At 34.5% G+C, this 21,793-nt stretch overlaps 1 protein-coding gene across 1 annotated transcript in view; it reads left to right on the forward strand.

The window, feature by feature from the left end:
* LOC119081886 (protein couch potato) overlaps positions 1–21,793 on the forward strand; it is a 100,632-nt gene that overhangs the window by 67,046 nt on the left and 11,793 nt on the right. Inside the window, exons 3-7 of the mRNA XM_037191116.1 lie at positions 15,548–15,625; positions 16,912–16,965; positions 17,028–17,090; positions 18,850–18,994; positions 21,028–21,170. Of these exons, the coding sequence (XP_037047011.1) occupies positions 15,548–15,625; positions 16,912–16,965; positions 17,028–17,090; positions 18,850–18,994; positions 21,028–21,170 (483 nt within the window). The remainder of the gene's footprint in view (positions 1–15,547; positions 15,626–16,911; positions 16,966–17,027; positions 17,091–18,849; positions 18,995–21,027; positions 21,171–21,793) is intronic.

A 21,793-nucleotide genomic window follows, 5' to 3' on the forward strand; every position in this document is an offset into this window, starting at 1 on the left:
GAAAAATAAATTCCTGTAAATCAACTCTGTCTTCTTTGTAAAAAAGGTAACAATTGGCAATTGGCAACGATTTAAAAAAAAAAATCTCGAATACTGGGTTTCCGAGAATGATGGCATCAATCAAATAACACCAGTATGATTTACAGGAATTTATTTTTGTTCGTGATCATTTTTGGGCCTAAAGTGTATTCGTACACGTGTGCCAACAACATCGGCCATTTTGTAATCCGAAACCAGTTTATCAAATTGTTCGCCGAAACGTATCTAGCCCAATGGCCAACACTTATTTATTCATTCACATTTTATGTGATTAAATCAAAATTTATATTTCCCATCAAACCATTATGATCGATATATTGTGCATTTCAGCTAATTATTTTCGGTCCATCACAACTTTAATTCAAAAATAATTGTAATTGATAACTCTATCTCTCTCACTTTTTTATTTAAATTATTTTACGAAAATTTTGGTTGTCGGTCTGACATATTATTCAGACGAAATTTATAGTTTAACCTAATTTTGATGTGACTGGTTCATTTTATTATCAAATTATTTTTCCTACTGAATCTGTGGAATATAACTGAAATTATCGAATGCAAAATGTAAATGTTATTATACCAGACTACACTCAATTAGCTTATTTCAATCAATTACTGAAGTCATAGCTTTTATAGCTGTGATTCCTAATTGAAATACCTAGCGCATTATAGTCTTGACCATCGACGAAAATGGAATTATCCAACGGTGGAGGGAGTTTGGGGGTATAGAAGCGTTGAGAGCCGTTGAGTGTTGTAATTCGTTTTAAAAATTTTAGTTTTTTGATCGATTCTGTGCCAGTTCACAGATAAAAATATGGACCTAGATCTAAATCTTTTTGGGATTAACAGTATGCGACCGAATCTTTTTTAGAATTTAAATTTAATCCCCTCAGGGATTACTTGAACTTATCCCCAAATAATTAATCCCTAGAGGTATTAAATTTTAATCTTTGAGGCCCTAACGTTTGACGCTTGTTTACTATGCGTTGAAACGAAAATCTCATTTTAATCTGATCAAAATGTTATTTGTAGTGCAATAAAAAAAAAGTTAAACCTTCCTACTTTCACTTCAGAAAAAAAAATTAAAAAAAAGTTTTTTTTTGGATATTGTGTGATACTACAGTTTTTAGCTAAACGTCTGATATGAGAAGAAGCTTTTTTGTGAATCTGGAATGAGAAATGTTTTTATTAAACAAATTTTTTTTTATTTACCTGACGAGATTTGAACCCGGGACCTCATGCACTTCAGTCTACGATCTTACCACTGCTGCAATTTGTTCTTAATCCCAACGTTGCTTATTGTGAACCGTTGTTTCAAAGAAACTAATTCCTCGTGTGATTAAAATTGGGATTAAAATGCAAATTGCCAGATGACAAGATCGTCACTTTAAACCTCGATATTTTTTCATGATTTTCATTTTTATAATCTTCTGTAGTTTCCTTACCATTCTTTATAAATATATAACCATTTAAATTCAAAAATGTCTGTTTTCCCATAGTAATGTGAAATAATTCGCTGCTAAAATTGGCCTTACTGCCATTTTCAATCTAGAATTTCTCTATACTATCTTTAACCATATCCATATTAACTGGTAGTATCTTTACAAACCGACTTAAAATTTCTATTCTGAGCCTGGTATTGTAAGGCAGAATAACCATCGGTTGAAACATTGAAACATTTTAACACCAAATAAATGTCCGTTTCAATTAATTTTTCTCACATAACCATATCTTGTTCGTAAATCGTGTTCGAACTAAATTAACACAAAAGTGTGATTTCAAGACGATTAAATTATAGACGGAAAATTGTAAGCAGCAGTATCATCAATCCTCAATATTACTGTTTAGTCCTACTTTCAATCACTGAAAGAATTACATTTTTTCAATTTCTGGCGAAGATTAAAAATCTAACCCCGAAAGAATTACTTTTTGAAAGTAAGCCCCTCGGACCTAAAAATTGTAATCCCATATTTGTATCTGTGTAATTGTCAATTTCATCCAGGTAACCTCAATCTTTGATATTTTATTTAAAAAAATTTGAGGCTAGCTAGATGAATTTGACATGACCATACTTTGAGAAGAAATCGCTATTTGACAATGATCAATACGAGACGACGATAAATCTATGCATTTTTCTTATAATTCGCTAATCGGACACGTCATCTTTTTGCATTCAACCACATTGTTCATCCGGTTTTACTACAAATGTAACTATAATATGTACTCCTAATTCAACGTAACACCAAAAAAGATTCAGAACCGAAATGATATTTTCTTTTGCATTATTTAAAGCCAAAATGATATACAGATGTGAAAAAAAACTTTATTTTGTACTAAGCCATGCGGGGCACACCAGGTTAATGTGAAAACTCATAAAACATTTTATATAAACACAATGAAATATTGTATATAATAATAAGAAATGGAATTATAATATAAACTGAATAGAATATGGCGTCTTTTGTCACGCAACCTTTTACTTAAACACACACAATGGAAATAAAAAAAAAGAAATGAGTTCTGGAAAAAGTAAAAATAAAAAAATGGAAGTGTTTGCGTTTGAGAAAGAGTCATAAGATTCGTGCATTCGGTGTTCTATGAATGAAAAATAGTTTCACACAAATATAATGTCGAATGCAAAAAATGGGCTGCGGCCAATTCGTCTTTGCCTATATGTCTCAAAGAGTACAAACTGTCTAGAAATTAGATACGGCCATTTGAACCTTGTCGAAGCAGGACGGTTTTTAAGCATTCGGTCTTAGCTTTTGCAATTTGGTTCTTCTCAGAGAAGACTTCTCTTCGTATTTTACTCTTGGTATGATCCAATTTGATGACGCCAAAGGAACTTGTGGTACATCTTCACCTCTGCTGTTGTCAGATCTCTTCCACATTTTTCATACATAGGCCAGCATTTTGAACCAAAAACGAGAGCAGGTCATAACACCGTTGTGTAGATTTTGCCATTGAGTTTTGGTTGCAAATCATACGCTTGTCGGATAAATCTCCTGAATTTGGTCGTTATTTCAGCCAGACCATATATAATTTACATCTTCGTCAAAATTTATTATCGAACCAAGATACTTGAAGCTGGTGCATTTCGGAATGACATTTCCGTTAGCATTATGTCTGGCGATGATGGGGCTCAGGGATGGTAGGATAATGTACTCAGTCGTTGATTCACTAACTCTAACCCATTTCGAGGATATTCTTCCACTTGTCAAATACTTCCTGGAGCCGTGCTACTCTCTCGCTTGCTAGGCACAGTGGGATCAGTGGATTGATCGTTGCTTTCCACGCAGAGAATCGGGGTTCGATTCTCGCTGATGTCGCTGATTTTTTTTTAATAAGTAAGGGAAACGCAGAGTAAAATGAAACTCCCTAGAGGGTATAATAAAAATTTAGCTACCTAGCCGTCAGTTTGCCTACTATTAAGGTACGATTTAGAGTTTATATACAGAGATAATTAATGTATGAAATATCTCCGCGTATGTGATAATGGTACTGCTATAAGGATGTATATAAGATACGCGTACGTATACGAGCGCTTGCGCAAGTATTAGTACGAGTTTTTTATATACAGCCTTATATCAGTGAGATATTTTATCGCAGTAGGCAAACATCTCCTTTTCTAGTGATATAATTTTGCTTGGAAAACTCTAGGGTAAATTTGTTCACTCATGTACGTCGTGTATACAGCGCACAATACACACACACACACACCGTATGCGATAAAAAAATTAATGACTGTGTTGAAGAATAGTGGGTTGAGTATGCTGGACCTGGTGTACTCCAAGTAGAACATAAAAATGCTTCCTAAGTACCAGCTAGATCCAGATCAGGGCCCGGGGTATCCAGTCAAAAGTTTTTCACAGATCAATATAGATCATATGAGGATGCTACGTTTCTTAACTATTCCACTGACTGGTATTCTCATGGCATCGGCTGTTGACTTGCCAGGGACAAGTCCATATTGCCACTAATGGATCTTTGGCAGTAAAATCTTCGACAAACGGTTGTTGATCACTCTGTCCCACCTTAATCCAAAGCCTTGAATCTGTGTTTCTGCTTCTCAAGAAGGTGTCTCCCAACTAGGGACTATTTCTGGAAAACATTTCAGCACATTTTCTTGAATTTTACCCTATCTCTCCCAGTCCTCGAATCTAATTTTTTCATAACGAACAACATGAAGTGTAACACAAAATATCACCAAAAGACAACCTGAGGCGTAGCATATCAACAACAAACGTTTGTTCTTCAAGAAATCTCTCTCCAACATCTTTGCACCTCTTGTACTAGTTTTATGTTTGTTATAGTGATGGTGTTCCAGTTCTAAAATCTCTGTTAAGCTGCCCCTCTTTTTTAATATCTTACGTGGTAACGTTTCCTGTAAGCAAACGTATATGAAACGTGTACCTAAGACCGAACATCAAGGGAACTCATATTATATTAGTGCAAAATTACAATTTTAATTAATTTTCTAAAAGGAAAAGCGACTCGTCTCAAAAATGAAGAGAGCTGTATGATGTATGGAACATATGAGATTTTAAATACGAAAACGTAAAATGGTATAACCATTATACTCATACGTGTGATTTATGTAACATATATATATATATATATATATATATATAGCCCGTGTCTAATGGTAACATTATATTTCTGCCGCTTTATTAGGGTAAATCGAGAAAATGGAAAAGAAAAGTGTGTAGCCTTATACTGTGGCATGGGCTGTCTCTGTGTGCATTACCGAAAAACATTTTCGAATCACGGAAAAGCTCACACACTCAGCACTCATATGTTGTAGACTACAATTTTGAAAAGTACTTTATAACGGAATTAATTGTTAATGGGGAGAACGCTAGAATGCATTACTCAAAATCAGAGTTTAAATTACAAAATACGTTAGTCATTACAGAAACAGTTTATCACCCGACTTATTTCCATAAATTTAATTGAAGCAATTAAGTGGAGGTATGTCAATTGGAAAATACAATGTTACACCCACCCACCTTTTCTTTGTGTGGTGGCATGATGGTTACGATGGTGCTGATCTTATTGACATGAAATGGTTAATGTGTTTGGTGAATGAATGTTGTAGTTATATAGAATTATAGAATAGAGAACTATGCTAAATTGACTCTTACCGCTAATGAAATCCAATTGATTTTGGTGTTACCAAAGGTAATTTTTCGATCAAATGTCGTGAGAAATTCAAGCGACCCTTAGTTTTGGCAATAGATATTAAATGACAAGGACCTAAAATGGAGGATCAAGACTCAAGTGGTTTTAGGTCCATGTCATACAACCGTACATTTTATCATGAGCGATAAAAAGTGGAATTTTTGAGTACTGTAGTACTAGTCCTAACGAGGCGAAGCCGATAAATTAAATCAATGAGAATAGAGAAATAAATGACAGAATGGAAATAGATGATATGGGAGGAAGAATGACATGAGTGGAAAAAGGACAGAATGAATGACAAAAGAGCAATGAATGACATAAGAGCGATAAATGACGAAAGAGCAATAAATGACGAAAGAGGAAAACCGGAAAGAAGGGCAGTAAATGACAGAAGGACAATAAATGACAGAAAGACAGTAAATGACAAAAGGGAAACAGATGACAATAAATGACAGGTCAATGAAGGGCAATAAATTACAGAAGGACAATAAATGACAGAAGGACAGTAAATGACAGAAGGACAGTAAATGACAAAAGGGAAACAGAAGGACAATAAATGACAGGTCAACGGGTAACAGGTAACAACACCATTTCGATGATTGCATGGTAAATTGTTTGTTAGATAGTTCCTTACTAGTATAATGAAACAGCAGTTATCGCACACCTTGTGTTGCCTAACTCTCTCCGTCTAATGCAAACGCTACCCCCATCTCGCGTGCCATCAAGTATACATTCACATTCTTGCTCATTCATTCGTAAACGCATATCGGTTTACTTGCCAATGCGAAAATTATTTTAGAAGTTCCAATGTAACTCAAAAGATATAATTTGAAGTTCATATGAATTGGTGCAGTGTTCAAAATAGCCAACCATTTCCTTTCCTATCATATATGTAAATCAGACACACCGAGAGAGAATCCATGACACAGTAAGTCCATTACGAACATTACGAAGATAAAACTAATTTTGCATAATACAACTCGACTGCCTGTTCTATATACGCAGTATGTATATATTCCCCAATATAAATGAATTTTCCTAATGCATATAAATATACCCAAATCAGATCCATTTCGAATTAAACAAAGTCAAACAGTTTCCAGCATCAGACTAATGGTAGAATGTTGTTTTTGAGGTTTTTGTTATGTGTTACATTATGAATATTTGAAAACAAACTGCAATTTTACCCTTTATAGTTGACTACAACGAATCGTGCTAGACTGCCATCCTTGTGTGTATAGATGTGTGTGTCTGTGTACTTTGTGTGGGCAAATATGAACTAGCTTTTATTCCCATTGTGGTTCGATAATTATTCATGAAATTAACACTATTATGCAACAAGCAAATGTATGCCTTTATACCTACCGATAGCAATTGATTTTTCATTCGCATATTCAAAGTTTAAGTCATTGATAGATCGTTGACTATCACAACGATTTCCGAAGGACATAAAATTTTTGAATCGATGTAAAGTTAAGAGTGGGCTTTGATTATAAGGACTTTCTTGGGAAAACATTTTCCCAAATTTTCTCAATTTCCTAACACTTCCGATTTTTCCAAATTTTATTTTCCAGAAAATTCTGAATAAATGCGCGTCTAAATCGATCTATGTGTTTCATATGGATAAAAGTTGTATATGACTTTTCGATGTCCTTCAATTGAACTATTCAAAAATGGAAGAAAACTATAGTTGAAAACGCTCAGCCCATTCATTACTTTTCTCAGTAAGTATTACTTACCATACTGGTACAAACTTTGTAGATGTGAATTATTAAGTGCGTAATTTCGAAAAGTAGTTTAAAATTATGATGAATGTGGGACTTTGTGCATGTGTTTTCTGAATGCTGCCATTTAATTAATTTTAAAAAGAAAATCCATTTCGACATGTCGACAGCATACATGTTTTATACAAATTCACATTGATATAAAGTATCTACTGTTTCCATGGAATAAGAACGTTCGCTGTGTATTGTTACTCACTTATCAAAATGAAATAAATACGTTGATGGGAAATATGCAAGCAAACGTTATTGACATCATTATAATAGTTATTTATGCGTCAAGAATGTTATGCTGGTATATTATCGCACTGGATATCGATTGTCCACCCAATATCAAGATATCGTGTGCGAGAAAATATCAGCATATGATTCGTGCTGCATGCAATTATGTGACGGTATCAATCTTTTCTGTTCGAAAACGCCACAACATACGTTTTACGGCACCAAAAAAATGTGAAGAGCCTATTTTCGCAAAATTCTCGAAAATCTTCAAAATTCCTCTCGAAAGCAATTTTTCTGACAATAGGCGCAACTGGCCACTGATGCAAATAGCGCGAAAGACTGTAGCGAATGCAAATGTCAACGATAAAAAAAAACATTTGCCACGTCTCAATAAGCAGCGGCGACTATTTAAACGGGAACTAGTCTTAGCTTTATGTATGAGCGTGTTAAGCGAATCATAACAAAAATGTAATTTTTACTCACCGTTTACGTTATAACAATGAAAACATAGAGCCGTTTTCATTGTTCTTTTGAAAACCGCTACCAACACGGAGTAACTGCGAATCGGCCTTTCGCGTCTTTATATTCAAACAGGCAAGAAACACTTGACTTCCGTCACAGAATTGCATAAGGCATAATATGCAATACGTTAAATATACACCAATTTCTATAATGTATCCAATCAGAAACTAGAAAAACGTTAAGTTCATTTATACGTAGATGTACAACTGTTTGTATACCCCGGTGTACATTTGTGTGTAAGGTTTACCTTTTACATTGAAATGTTGACATGGAATATAGGGCAACATATTTAAGTATAAAATGTATAATAGCCCACGCAGGGAAATTTCTTTCTTTTTTTTAATAAAATATTCATTATGACGTTATGTAGAACCAAATGAATCATATCATATTCATAGCGGTAAAACTGGTGGTTGTTTAGCTTGTTATATTAGCTGTCGTATATGCCACAATCGTTATTACATTTTTTTTACTGTATATTATTTCAGATTGAGTATATAAATATATATAGATTGTTGTTGTGTATGTTGGATTATCGTATATTTGTCAGAGACGGGTGACTTGTAGGGAGTCTCCGGTTTTCGAGAAATTATTTCACTTGATTACAGTGAGAATTCTCTCTCTGGTATAAGCTCAATAGGCTGGTATATTTTCTCAAATTGGCACTATGACCGCATTTGTTAATGAAACTTTGTTTTCTAAAGTTATTATGGAACTTTCTCTTTACAAAATTGGAATAATTTGTCTCGCCCTCAAACCATAAGGCATTGAGGATATTTAGATCATAGATCATACATGAATGATGATCTTGAACATGATGTTTGATTTAAAAAAGCTTCGCCTGCGTTTCATTTTCACGTTTCTATCAGAAGTAGAAAAATCACACATTCGAGCATTGAGAATGACGGACTCATTCAGAACATCAATGACTGATTCACAGAACCATGGACTGATTTAGAGACTCACGGACTGATTCACAGCATCACGGATTGTTTAAGTGAATTACGGATTGATTCAGGAAAATCACGTATCAAGGTTTTCCAGAGTCATTTCACTCCTCGCACAAACTCAAAAATCGCCGTCTATGGTATGCGTGTGTGTATGTACATTGTATTGCTATGTACATAGAGTACACCCTGTGCATATATACATATATAGATGTATGAAACGGCGAACATATCAATATATTGTTCATTATATTAATAATGTATTTTATTATATTTGTTTTACACGAAACAAAACTCAGGGTTATGTAATTTCAGCATTTTTTTTTTTTGTTCGTTCTATCGTGTACATTATTTTGATGACCGTTATTATAGTAGATGGGCAAGTTGACATAATTTTTCAAAATGAAAACCCATTAAAAGCGAGTGAAAACAATAAAAATTTGTCACTGAAAATTAGACGCGGAAAATTTTCTTTTTGGGTTTGCTATTAGGCGAACATAGGACTTTAATTACTAACTATGCTAATGTGAGATGTCAAGGTAAAAGCTGCCCTTTCGCTCAGCTTAATCAAAATGAATTTCGATCGTTCGATCAAAGGAATTGGATGACACTGTAGAGAATTGTGATAATGAACGCTTGAAAGTGGTCCGGCTAGATTAATGCTGCAAGAACAAAAGTGATGCGGTAATTTGTGATTTGAAAAGCTTTTTATTACAGTCTCTCTAATCGTATAAACGCCATGCCACAATCCATTATGGTACACTTATATAATATGCGGCTACGTATTACCTGTCAACGGGAAATATTTCCATTTTTAGATAACAATATAATGCATTGCTTGCGGTCACACCGTCATTATCCTCGAATTATTTTCTCTAATGAATGTAATGCTGAACGTGTGTCCTCAATTTTACATGCAATCAATATTGTTAAAACATAACATTGATATTCGATGGGTGGGGAAATTCGTTAATCACAATCGAACTGTTGTTCTCATAGCAACGAATTTTCGAAAATTATTTATGTTTACAGACGTCACAAATTTTTGTGTAATAAGTTTTCATGTCATGTATTTTCCAGTTAAACAAATCAACAAACTTTTATTAAAAATGTCTCTGCAATTTCGTTTCCATGATGTAAAAATACGGTGTACCGAAAAACGGAGACCTAAACGATAAAGAAGGACAAGTTGATTCCGGGAGGCAGGTGGTGAGCCCCGCACATTTATACATATATTTCTAGTAGATGTGAAGATAATATATTTTTATTAAAAGTTTACATAGCAATGAATACAGACAGCAAAAATACCGAAAAAGTAAATTAAGTTTGAAAGTTTCGATGCGTTTCAATGCAATTCAAATTTTGAAGATGTGAACATGAAGAACTGTTCGAAATAAATTGCAGAAAATTCTTAAGTATAGTTTCCACTTAAAAAGAGCACTCCGTTTAGCCTCCGTTTACATGACAGTTGTAAAATAGAACAAAGGAACTGTCACGTAAACGGAGTACAAAATTGAAATAAATTCAATTTCCACTCCGTTTGCGTGACAGTTCTTTTGTTCTATTTTACAACTGTCATGTAAACGGAGGCTAAACGGAGGCTAAACGGAGTGCTCTTTTTAAGTGGAAACTATACTTTAACATCTAACTAAAATCTGTGTTTCCGTTCAATTTTGAACATGTACAGCTTAGGACAATTTCTTGATTTTCTTCAATTTCGTGAAAAAATTCGGTAATTTCGATAAAATAGTCTCGCGGTTTTCGTGATTTCTCCGATACCGAGCAATTTCAAGGAAAATCCAGACAATGGGACATTGAAATTTTGACATTTTCTGTATTTAAATCAAGAATGTTATTGTTAACAAAAAAATTGTTCTACACTATTGCCGAATTTTCAAGTTTTATACTTTTAATTTATATTTCAATTACGACTACGACCCAAATTCAACCTAAAAGCAAACCTTTTTCGTGGGAGAATAAAGAAAAAAATGACATGAGAAGAAAAGAGAGGCATATAGAGACGTATTGTCTTTTTCATGTTTGACTGATCTTTGAAAATCAGAAAACAATTAATTAAAAATGTAAATGTTTATAATTTTACGATAGTGTAGAATAATTTTTTGCTTAGAATTATGTTGTCTATCGAAATTATTGACACTTCAGTCCCCCTCCCTCATTCAAAATAATTCTCAGACAGACAGAAATATGGATCTAGATCTTTAAGGCTTAGGAAACTTTATTCCTCGTGAATTACTTTCAATTAACCAAATCACGAGGTCCCAGAGGTATTACATGTTAATCCTCTTTAGATCTTATACCAGCGTTACAATAGTAACACCCTTCGTAAAAGGAAAAGTTGGAACTATCTTCACACCGCATACATACAAGTGGAACTATGGTAACTTTGCATATGCGGCGTTACAATAGTTTCCCTTTTTCCTCTTACGTACAAAAGCGGAACTTACTCACTAAGTATCCAACAAGAACGAGAAAAAACTTCTGGATTACTTGCAAGAAAAGCGCAGAAGTACGTCATTCGTTGTTCCATAAAGGATTAATTGAATTCAATCGTCAACGAGTGATGTGAGAAATGAAAGAAGTGAAGGAATTTTGAAGATTAAACTGAAGGGATTCGTAAAGAATAACGAATTTATGATATTAAATTAGATACGAAAATTTCTGAACAAAGAATGAGAGCTTAAATGTCAATTTTGGGCCTACACATTCTTAAAATTGATTTTTAACCGTGAACCGCTAAGGTTTTCTTATTGGATTATTGTGAAAACTTTTTTTTAATCGATGAAGTATTGAAATCCTCAGGTCAAGTTCGAAAATGGGTGGTATCGGTTCAACCATTTGGGAGAAGTTCTCGAAAGAAGCCTTTTCTGCTCTTCGTTAACACAACAACTAGAGTAATTCTCAACCTAGTGGGACCTAGTTTTAATTCCGGATTTTTATCGGTGCAAAAGTAGGCCCTGCCTCTTTGCCATAGAAGATAATAGTATATATAATCTGATATCTGTGTCTGAATTTCGTGAACAAAAATGTTAATGTCTGATTAGCCTGATGTTCGACAAACAAATTTAAACGACCAATGTTTCGTAGGAGTCTAGAAATTTTGACTAAAAAACAGATTCATCCAAAAAATTCATAATAAAATTTTATGAAAACGAGATGTATATTTTTGACATGGAGAAAACAATTTTTAAAGTTTTCCTTTCATATATACGTACGTACATACGTATTATATAACGTGTCGACTAAAATCGGTTTCAAGCAATTCCTATATCATTTTGTTGCATAAATAATGTGGAACAGACAAAATAAAATCTGTTTATCGTTTATCGAAGATTGGTTTTTGATTTAAAAACTTCCGTATAATGTCACCGAAGATTCGCACAATGGAGACTTCGAAAAAAAACTTTAAATGGAAAATCATTACTTATCGTAACTCAACCATGATATCGTAAAGTGTGAAAATTGTCCCAAACGAAAGAAATGTTTTCGCAATTCCGGTCCATAATCATCACCTTTCCATGCATCGATTTAATGTCGTTTTGAAGGTATATATTTCACTGTATTCCCGGACACAGTGACATATGACCTTTTCTTCGCACGTTAAAGAACCTATTACCTGCAACGAAGGCTAAATTTTTATAAATAAAAATCTTGCATTGACCAGAAATCGAACCCTCGACACCAAAAGGTTTTTGAATACCGAACGTATTGTTGAAGCTCATATACTAATCATTGACTACTCGACTTCATTCAACGCGTCTCTTTACATCACATTGCAATTTGTATATGATGCAGCCTTCTTGATCGTTCAAATGAATTTTTGTATATAAAAGAATTTTGGAACAAAACGTAGGACATGTTTTGCATTGGAAAGGTGATTATGGCCCGAAATTGCGAAAAACGTTGTATCGGCTTCGTCTCGGGTCGACAATCGACATCTAGTGCGAAAAAATACCTTCATACCTTGGTAGATATTTAAATAACTATTTTGCACTCTAACGCGCAAATATTGACATTTGTGGCGGAGCAAAAAGCTTTATTCGTAGCATGTCCTTAAGAGAGTGCTCTGCCTACGTATGTGTTACCGATACCTGTCTGGTGCAAGGCTGTAAGCTTTCGCAGATACAGATACGAGGGTTACACACCACACTTGATAGTAAGCCTATCAATTCATTACATTTCAACGATTAACTGTGATATTTTGAGAAAATAGGAATTTCCTAGAAAAGTCTCATGATGGTTCCCAACCTTGGACCGAAATATAGCATTGAAGTAAGAAGAAGATTTTTGACCCGATTCAACCCGATAAAAAACACCAAACATTTAATTCTCCACGGCAAATAACTGTACCCACACACAATGACGCAATAGATGCGATTGTTCTTTGACATTAGGCATCGCCTCCGGTTCGAGCTGGAAACCTTTCATTCGCTAAAAAAGCATTTTAGCATGCGTTAGGAAAATAACTAAAGCATTTGATTTTCTCAGTTCCTTAAAACAGCCATTTCGGGACTTGTTTGGAAAATAGCTATGCTTGTAATATGCAGTTTTATGTGTACCAGTTTAGCTTTGGGATTCTTTACAAAAGTTCAAGATGACACGTCTGATGGTGTAGTTGAGTTTATTTATTCTCGGTTTCATTTATGTCATGTCGTACGCACATAATTTTTAATCATACTATAAGCATGTGTCTGGCTGTATGATATTTACACAAACATTTTGTAGCAGCACGAAATCTATCAAATAAATATTTAATGGCAACGAAAACGGAAATAATTTACCTCCCAGTTTTCCGTCAGACAGGAAATAACGTGAAAATATCTTAAAACATAATAATATTGACAAGAACAAATTTACGGTCTCCACAAACGACTGTTGCTAATCTAAATCGAATTTTCGTACAATATAATAAATTACCGCACAATTTGCGAGTTAGAAGATGGGCTGAGTCACAACGGGCGTACGAGGCGGTTCTCTTTAGCAACACGAATTGTCCTGGAAATTTCATCCTGAATTTCAATATTTACATAGTTAGGAAAGGAACACATTAAGTCCACGGCATGCAATATATGCAATATATCTCGCCTCATTAACCAGGGACGTTTAACAGAAACCATTTTCCCCAAAAAACTTGGAAAAATGTTGGAAAACTCTTGAAAAATTTGTCAGCTTCAACCCAAAAGTGACCATGTTTAGAGATCTAAGTTCAGTCAATGTTACCGCCAATGTTTGTACAAATCACTGATGACGACTACAACCCATACCACCTTCGACTTATACCACCGAGATTAACATGAGTCGAATGATCCTGCGGAAAATTCGAGCTGTTATTTACGCACAGCATTGGAGTTTTGCCAATAGACAAAGAACAAAGCAAAGGAAGAACAAAATGAATCTTTCCTCAGTGGAGTACAAAAATTGTACAATCGCAACCACCTAACAATCCCATTTACACTTCCTATCCTAATAATAGACCGATTGAAGAAAACCGTTTGAACTTATCAACTGTTTACGGTTATCCAATTACTCATCAATTAAACTTAAATCTTTGGAAGTATTAACCAATAAATTGACTTCGATTTAGAAAAGAGGGCCCAACGATTAAGGGATGAATGGATACGCAACCGATGTGTGTAGGCTGTGACCGTATATGTTAAGAATATATATGGAAATTCATATGCATGCAGAGTTTACAATCTATATACGTATACGTGGCGGTATTGAATGAGAATCCATCCATCCCTCATCCCAACAGTTTTCAGTCCTTTTCTTATTGTATCTGTCTGTATCATCACGTAAACACGGCATTAGTGACAAGAACTTTCTGATGTTCAATGGGTTATTTTTGTCCTTTTGCCGCATATGTAATACGTCAAGCAAACATTATCCATCAAGGCATAAACAAATAAACACATTTACACTTCCGAAACATTTACATAGTTTTAGGCTTTTGTTTGGTATAACATCAATTTGATATGTCCTATATGGAATTTTACTCTCTCACTCTGCCTGTGTGTGTAAATGCGTAATGCGTTTTGGTTTTGTCGGGTATACATTATTGCCATATAATAAAATCTATGCCAAAAATGGAAGTATCATTTATCAGAGCCACTATAGAGTTGTCAGTGACATTAGCTTCATTAATTGAACCTACATCACACATTGAAATTTATCATCTGAAAAAGGTATATAGAGCGAAGTGGTGAATCACGGATCTGATTTGAAATGTGTATTAGATGTGCGTGAATGTTAACCTCTATTCTATTGGATTTTCGGTTTTATTTTTTTTATATATATATTTCCTGTGTTTGCTAATGCTAAGGGTTAAATGATAAATAAAATGGTCTCGGTGGAGTGGGAACTTTGATTGGTTTGTTACCAGGCTTATACACACGGATCTACGAACAGAATGAAACGTTTTATGACCGTGAAGTATCTTGAATTTCACATATCTATTTAACGCGATGATAATATAATATTGATTTAATATTGATTTAACCTAATTGGGTGGACTTTTTCCTGGCACTCCATTTCTATGTGTACGGAGATAAATTAATCGTACCCTAATCTATCAAACACAATTATACCGTCCTCTATATTTAACGGTCTCTTACAAAACATTTGGGCCCCATAAGCATGTGTATACAGCTAGCAGTTTATACTTCAACATTATGTTATGGAACAAAAGGAAAATGTTCGGTGGTTTTGGGATATGATTATGGTTGTGTATATGCTGGCGGAGCATGAGTTAATTGCTGATTACTCAAGTTTCAAATTAATTTAGCCAAATTTTGTCGCCGTAGTGTTACAAGAGAATTTTTCATTTTATATTTTCAGGTTCGCACATTATTTGTCAGCGGCCTACCGATGGATGCGAAGCCACGGGAACTGTATTTGTTATTTAGAGCCTATGAGGTAATTTTGTGCATTTTTTGAAAATTTTGTAAATTTCTTTGAATTTAGCGAGATATATGGGCTGTTTGTAGAACACTTGCAATTCGTACCAGAGAGTTCGAGCAAATTCATTGCCCTTTGTCAGAGATAGAAATCTAATTCTAGCTACGCGGAAAAGACGCAATTCCAGATTTTTCTTTGGTTATACTGTCAAACTTGACAGAAGCACAAAATAACTTTAGAAGTTTGAATTAGGCATCCTTTGCGCGTAGCTACAGTAACTCTTCTAAACGTGCAGGACACGATATATTTCATGGTTTGGGTTAGGACAACCTGAAATAGCTATTTTGCTAACATGTTACTAAATGGAAATTTTGCGCACTAGATGTGAAAATTGTCAACCCGAGGCGATGCCGAGATTGACAACACATCGTATTCGCAAAATTCCAGTTTAGGCACAAGGTAGTAACAAGATTTTATGTACAGGAGTGGGATCTTCATTTTTCCAAACGTCACTTTTGCGTACTAGTGCGCAAAAGTATATATGAAAATCCATTTACGCACTACTTTGATCGCACTACTGTACATAAATATCATTTCAGGTCGGCGAACATTTGATTTTGATTCGGATTGAAGTGAAAACCTGAAGATTCAGGTCAGGTCAAAACCAATTTCCACACTCGTCGTAAGCGCTAAGTTTTATGACGATAATCTATCCCGTAGCGGCTTCAATAGCAAGAACGCACACAATGAACTGTTCGTTATTATAAAACTGCCATTTTTTGGAAGAAAAATCCAATTTTCTTTAAACATCTCGTTACCGAGATATAATGGATTTCTTGTTTTATAGTTCGTGTGTAAATTTATGTAGATAGCCCGGGATAAAAATGTAAAGTCACGTGTCAACATTCTTTTCAATTAAATGTGGAAAGGAATAGGTTAGAATAGACAACGGCTTCGTCTCGAATCAGCAAAATTTACACGTGAACTCAACTTTTCATACCTATTTCTGAAATAGTTACTTACAATATAAGCGATAGAAAGTTGAAACGTCCAGGTGTGAAGTTTGTTGATCCGAGGCGAGGCCTAGGTGTAACAATCACACGAAAATGTGACTTCTCAACTTTTTATTACGCGTTTTGTAATGGAATTTACTTGCAAATCCAACTCTCTTGTTTTCCCAAGTAATGTAATAAGCCGCTTTCGACCCTAGGGAAATCAAAAGCATGTAGAGAAATCTATTACAATTCTCCTATATGCCATTACTTGCTACATTGTTTCAACTAAACTAAATGCAAATGTTTCAGGGATACGAAGGATCTCTGTTAAAAGTGACTAGCAAAAATGGAAAAACGGCATCGGTATGTATGAAGATCAGTTTTATATGATTCGAATGTTTACAATTGTCTTCTGCAACTTTCAGCCGGTGGGTTTTGTCACATTTCATACCAGAGCTGGTGCCGAAGCAGCCAAGCAAGATTTACAAGTAAGTGAATTTCATGCTTACATTTTCGAATTCCATGAATTTGTGTATCTCAACATCTTCAATGGTATCATTACAATATTTTGTTTCACCGTATCCGTATGGAGATAAATATTATCCTTTCAAAATCACAAACGCAATTTGTATCGGAATATATGCACCGTAAAAATATCAAACGATTAAATGATATCGTAAAACCAATTAACGATTGACAAATTAAGGCCAATAAAACCGACAAATTAAAATTTATTTTATTTGTGATTCCTGCTATAATATCATGTGTTTGGATTGAATAACGATAGTTGTTTGATTGGACGTACCAATTAAAAAAAATGTTTGGTGGTGGATGCAGTGGTTTCTGAACAATAAAATATGCCAAAATGAACACTGGAGATATTGCAAACCTTCAGCTGATCAGAAAAAAAATACGCGCTCTTTCATCAACTTTCACGTTCATTCCAACAGTAAAAACTGTTCAAAATTTGAAGTATCGTAGATTTAAGTAACAAATCCCGGCATGTTTTATAGATACTCCCCTCAATATAGCATGTGTACGAAAAAAAAAATCACAGAAAGCACGAACGGCACTTGGGTGATATGACATCGCGTAGACTCAACAATTCCTCAAAAAAAAAAAAACAAAAAAAAAATTAGAATGTCATTTTTCCTTGCCATTTCCGTTTCATTTTTCATTAATAGGTGTCATTCGAAAGCTACCATCAAGTACTTTTCATTTAAGCCCACTGGCCGTGATCCATGTTCACTGTTCAGCAGCCGGATGTATGGCCTGGGATGCTTATGTATATCCTAATACGGTTTTATAGGTTTTTCCTTGATCAATAAAAGATACGGTAGCTCTGGGATAATATTTCTAGTGTTTCTTGCACAGAAATTTCATCACTACTTCTTCTCTACAGGAGAGGCTCTCCTTCATTTCTGGTCAAGGATTATGGAAAGTTCCATTTTGGAAACTATTTTACGAAACCTCTTCAGTGTGCAATAACAATTTTATTGGGCCCATTCCTCGATGAAACAATGACTGTTTAGGGAGTAACTCATCCATAATAATGTCTAATCCTGACGTTCATATTACGTCTTTGTTCTAGAAACTACACATTTCTTACATTTCTGGCCGTTTTTTCGGTTAACATTTGTAATTTTAACTCGTCCACCGTCTTCCTTATGCTAGAACTATAGAACTACAGGGAATTCAGACGGTTTTTCTGCTTCCTTTCCGGTTGTTTCTTATGAACTGACAAGCTGTTACGGAATTCAGTAGGTAACCCGAAAATATCGTCTGAATTCCCTGCAGTTATATAGACTGGAAAACAAAGTTCCATTTTTCATAAAAAGAAAACTTTGTTCCACATCTTTTCACAGCAAACAACATGGGATTAGTACTATCTAAAGGAACCTAGGGCGCACGGCAATAGCCTCCACGATGTGGTAACATACTTAAGACAAGGAGAAAATTATTTATGTTACGCACAAGTATTTGTAAATTTTACGGCTTCTTCATCAAGTTTGAACGGATAAATTTACTCAAAAAAATTATTACCAAAAAACCACACATCTAAACAATATATCACAACCACTCACCTAATTTCACGAAACACGCATCGTCTTAATTTAAAAGCTTTTTTTTTACTGTGCATATATTCACCATATAAAAACGACAACAACAAAATCATATGAAAGTTTAGTGCCCACAACAAAGATTTTCTACACTCACCCTATTTGCATTTTTATACGCTAATTGCAGCAGGGTGTTCGCTTCGATCCTGATATGCCCCAAACTATACGCTTGGAATTCGCCAAGAGTAATACCAAAGTGAGCAAACCAAAACCACAGCCTAATACAGCGACAACAGCTGCACATCCCGCATTGATGCACCCACTTACTGGACGTAAGTACACAACACCAAAGAATTTTGTTTTTATTTTTTTGTAATTTTTTTCGGTTTTTATTAATTTTCCACTCGTGGAAATCAATTGTGAATTTCGGTCTCCTATTGATGAGAAAAAAAGTCTTCCTTGAATTTATCTTGGATTTTAGAGGAACACACTAAATGCACAGAGAATCACCTTTACCGCACCAAAAAATCTTTCTTTTTTTACTGTACATAAATGAACTTATATTTATATAATAAAAGGTTTAGCTGAATTGATGTTAATGTTAAATATTATGCAGAAATGTTGTAGTTCAGGGTCTATTTTCGCGAGTTGGCTTTCTTCAAAATTCTAGAAATTCTTGAAAAAAAGGCTGGAACTATTTTTAGGAAAACGTTTTTACTAAGTTTTCCCAAATTTTTCCTAATTTTTCAAAAACTTTTTTTTTTGGAAAATATGGAAAATTTTCGGTAAAATGTTATTGAGTAAAAAAAAACTGATCAGCATGTCACCAATGTTATGTAAACTTGTCGTTACAGACCGCGAGCCCACATGCATATCAATCGCTCATAAGGTCGCGGTTTGAAACCTAACTTGTCTCGAGACTTGTCTAACACGAAATATTTTTAAGTTCCATATGTCATTTTGAAACCAATTTCGATTTTGCACGAGGTTTGCCAGCCGACATACGCTATGCATACCCTCGTTCGGTAATAGGTAATAGAGTCGAAGGACAAATTTTTTCCGTATGAGGGACTGATCTGCATGTGGGTTCTCGGGCTATTACTATCAATTATTCATTTCGTTTCGCACGTACTCTTATGTTTGAAACAAGTCAAATGTTGCCTTTAAAATGAGATAAAAGCGAAGATGTAACATTCCAGTGTGTGGTTGTCGAGATGATAACATCACATCTAATTTGTAGCCCTTGAATCTAACTTTCTCATCATTTCGTCCAGTTTGGTTATATTGTTGGGCGCTACATATTTGGGAGGGTCGTATTTTCATTTTATTTCAGTGAAGACGAAGATCATCAACGTTCTGTAGGTATTTTATAGCTGGGCTCCTCAGCTATTAACTACAGTTAGCAGTAATGCCTTCCCAAATGCCCGTGATATCACAGTCAACAATGTGTACAACCTCATGCTACTACACCGAAATATCAAAAATCAGCCTGGAGGAAAGGAAAAAATTATATTTTTAATTTTTTTTGGCTGTTTTGGATTCCTAAGTACAGCCTGGAGCCAGGCCCTTTAAAATAAAAACAAAATGAAAATACGACCCACCCTAGCCTACTATATATTAAGCGAAAGTGGTCTTTAAAGTCTCAATCCCACATCCATTAGATTGAATAACTAAATACAGAAAAAGGATACGTCACATTAGTGAATCATAAGAAAAATTCAATACCATTCGTTAAGCTTCGTTTCGAATAGACGAACGATAATTTTTCATCATACAGGTCTGCGCTAACTTAATTTAATTAAAAAACTTCATCAGACAATGACGAGACTAGCAACACAAAAAAGAACTAAATGTTTCAAAACTATTGCGGAACTATGCTCTTGCTCTCTACATATGGTTAAACTTTATTCAATTTTCATATCAAGTGAAACCATTTCCTGCACAAATTCTCTCGATAAATAAATCAATATTCCCTACATGTGATATAATATGAAATATTTTATCGCCGAAAAAAAAAACTTTTTTAATAAGCTACTGGTGTGTTACACAATCCATCCGTGATAAAGTCGATGCCTGGTGCCTTAATGGCAAAAAATGAACATGTAACGTACGTACACATATAGGAACTCTATTTATATGAAAGCCCTAACTTCTTTGTAATTTATTATTTAATAAAAGCTTTAAGGTTTTTGAGCTCATATAAAGGTTATGGAGCATACAGGGCCGTTAAATGAGACGCTCGTTTATAGCAACTAATTTACGGTGACGTACTAAGCGACTGAACAAAATATTTTTTTTTTATATAAAGCAAAGTTGTTTTTCGTTCGTAAAATTTGTAACCGAAAAAAAATCGTTTGTTTGACAGATCTAGGAGCTCCTTTTTTTCCTGGTGGACCTGAATTGTGGCATCATCCGTTAGCATATTCAGCAGCATCGGCTGATTTGCCAGGAGCTGCTGCTTTACAACATGCAACGTTAGTTCATCCGGCACTGCATCCACAAGTGCCCGTCAGATCTTACCTCTGACTAAATCATGATAAAGTTTTGGAACAGTCGATGCATCAAGTGAGTGAATTTTTGGAAATATTTTTTTTTTTAAGAAAAACTTATCCTGCTGAAGAACACGGTCTAATAGAATCCTTTCAAAACTGTTGTTATTTGATATAATATACAATACATCATTTTAAGATAACGGAACTAATTGGTAACTGTGACAAAGTTAAATTAATTTTTCTAAGATAATTGAAAGGTTATGTCTTTGCTGAACTCATGACAGTTCGGAGTGTTTACTCCATGTTTTCCATGCAGTGTTATTAGTGCAGGTCGATATGTAAGATTTTTCTTTGTTCCATGTGTTTTGCCACGAAAAGTTGTGGAACAATTTTTTTTCCGGAAAATGGAAAATCTTTTTTCCGGCCGGAAAAGCCATTCATATGAAAACCTTCAAAGTTGAATATCTCCGAAAATACAATGTTTTTTTGAAAAATTTCTTCTGTTCTGGAAAGTATGGCTATACCGATATTTCATGGAAGAACTTTTTTTAGAGGAGTTGGAATGGAGTCGTTATTAGGGTTCACCTAAAAAGTGTCCCGGAAAATTCATCAACTTTGAAGCCGTTTTCCCTGGCCATT

The sequence above is a fragment of the Bradysia coprophila genome, unplaced genomic scaffold, assembly GCF_014529535.1.
Source record: "Bradysia coprophila strain Holo2 unplaced genomic scaffold, BU_Bcop_v1 contig_36, whole genome shotgun sequence".
Lineage (NCBI taxonomy): Eukaryota > Metazoa > Arthropoda > Insecta > Diptera > Sciaridae > Bradysia > Bradysia coprophila.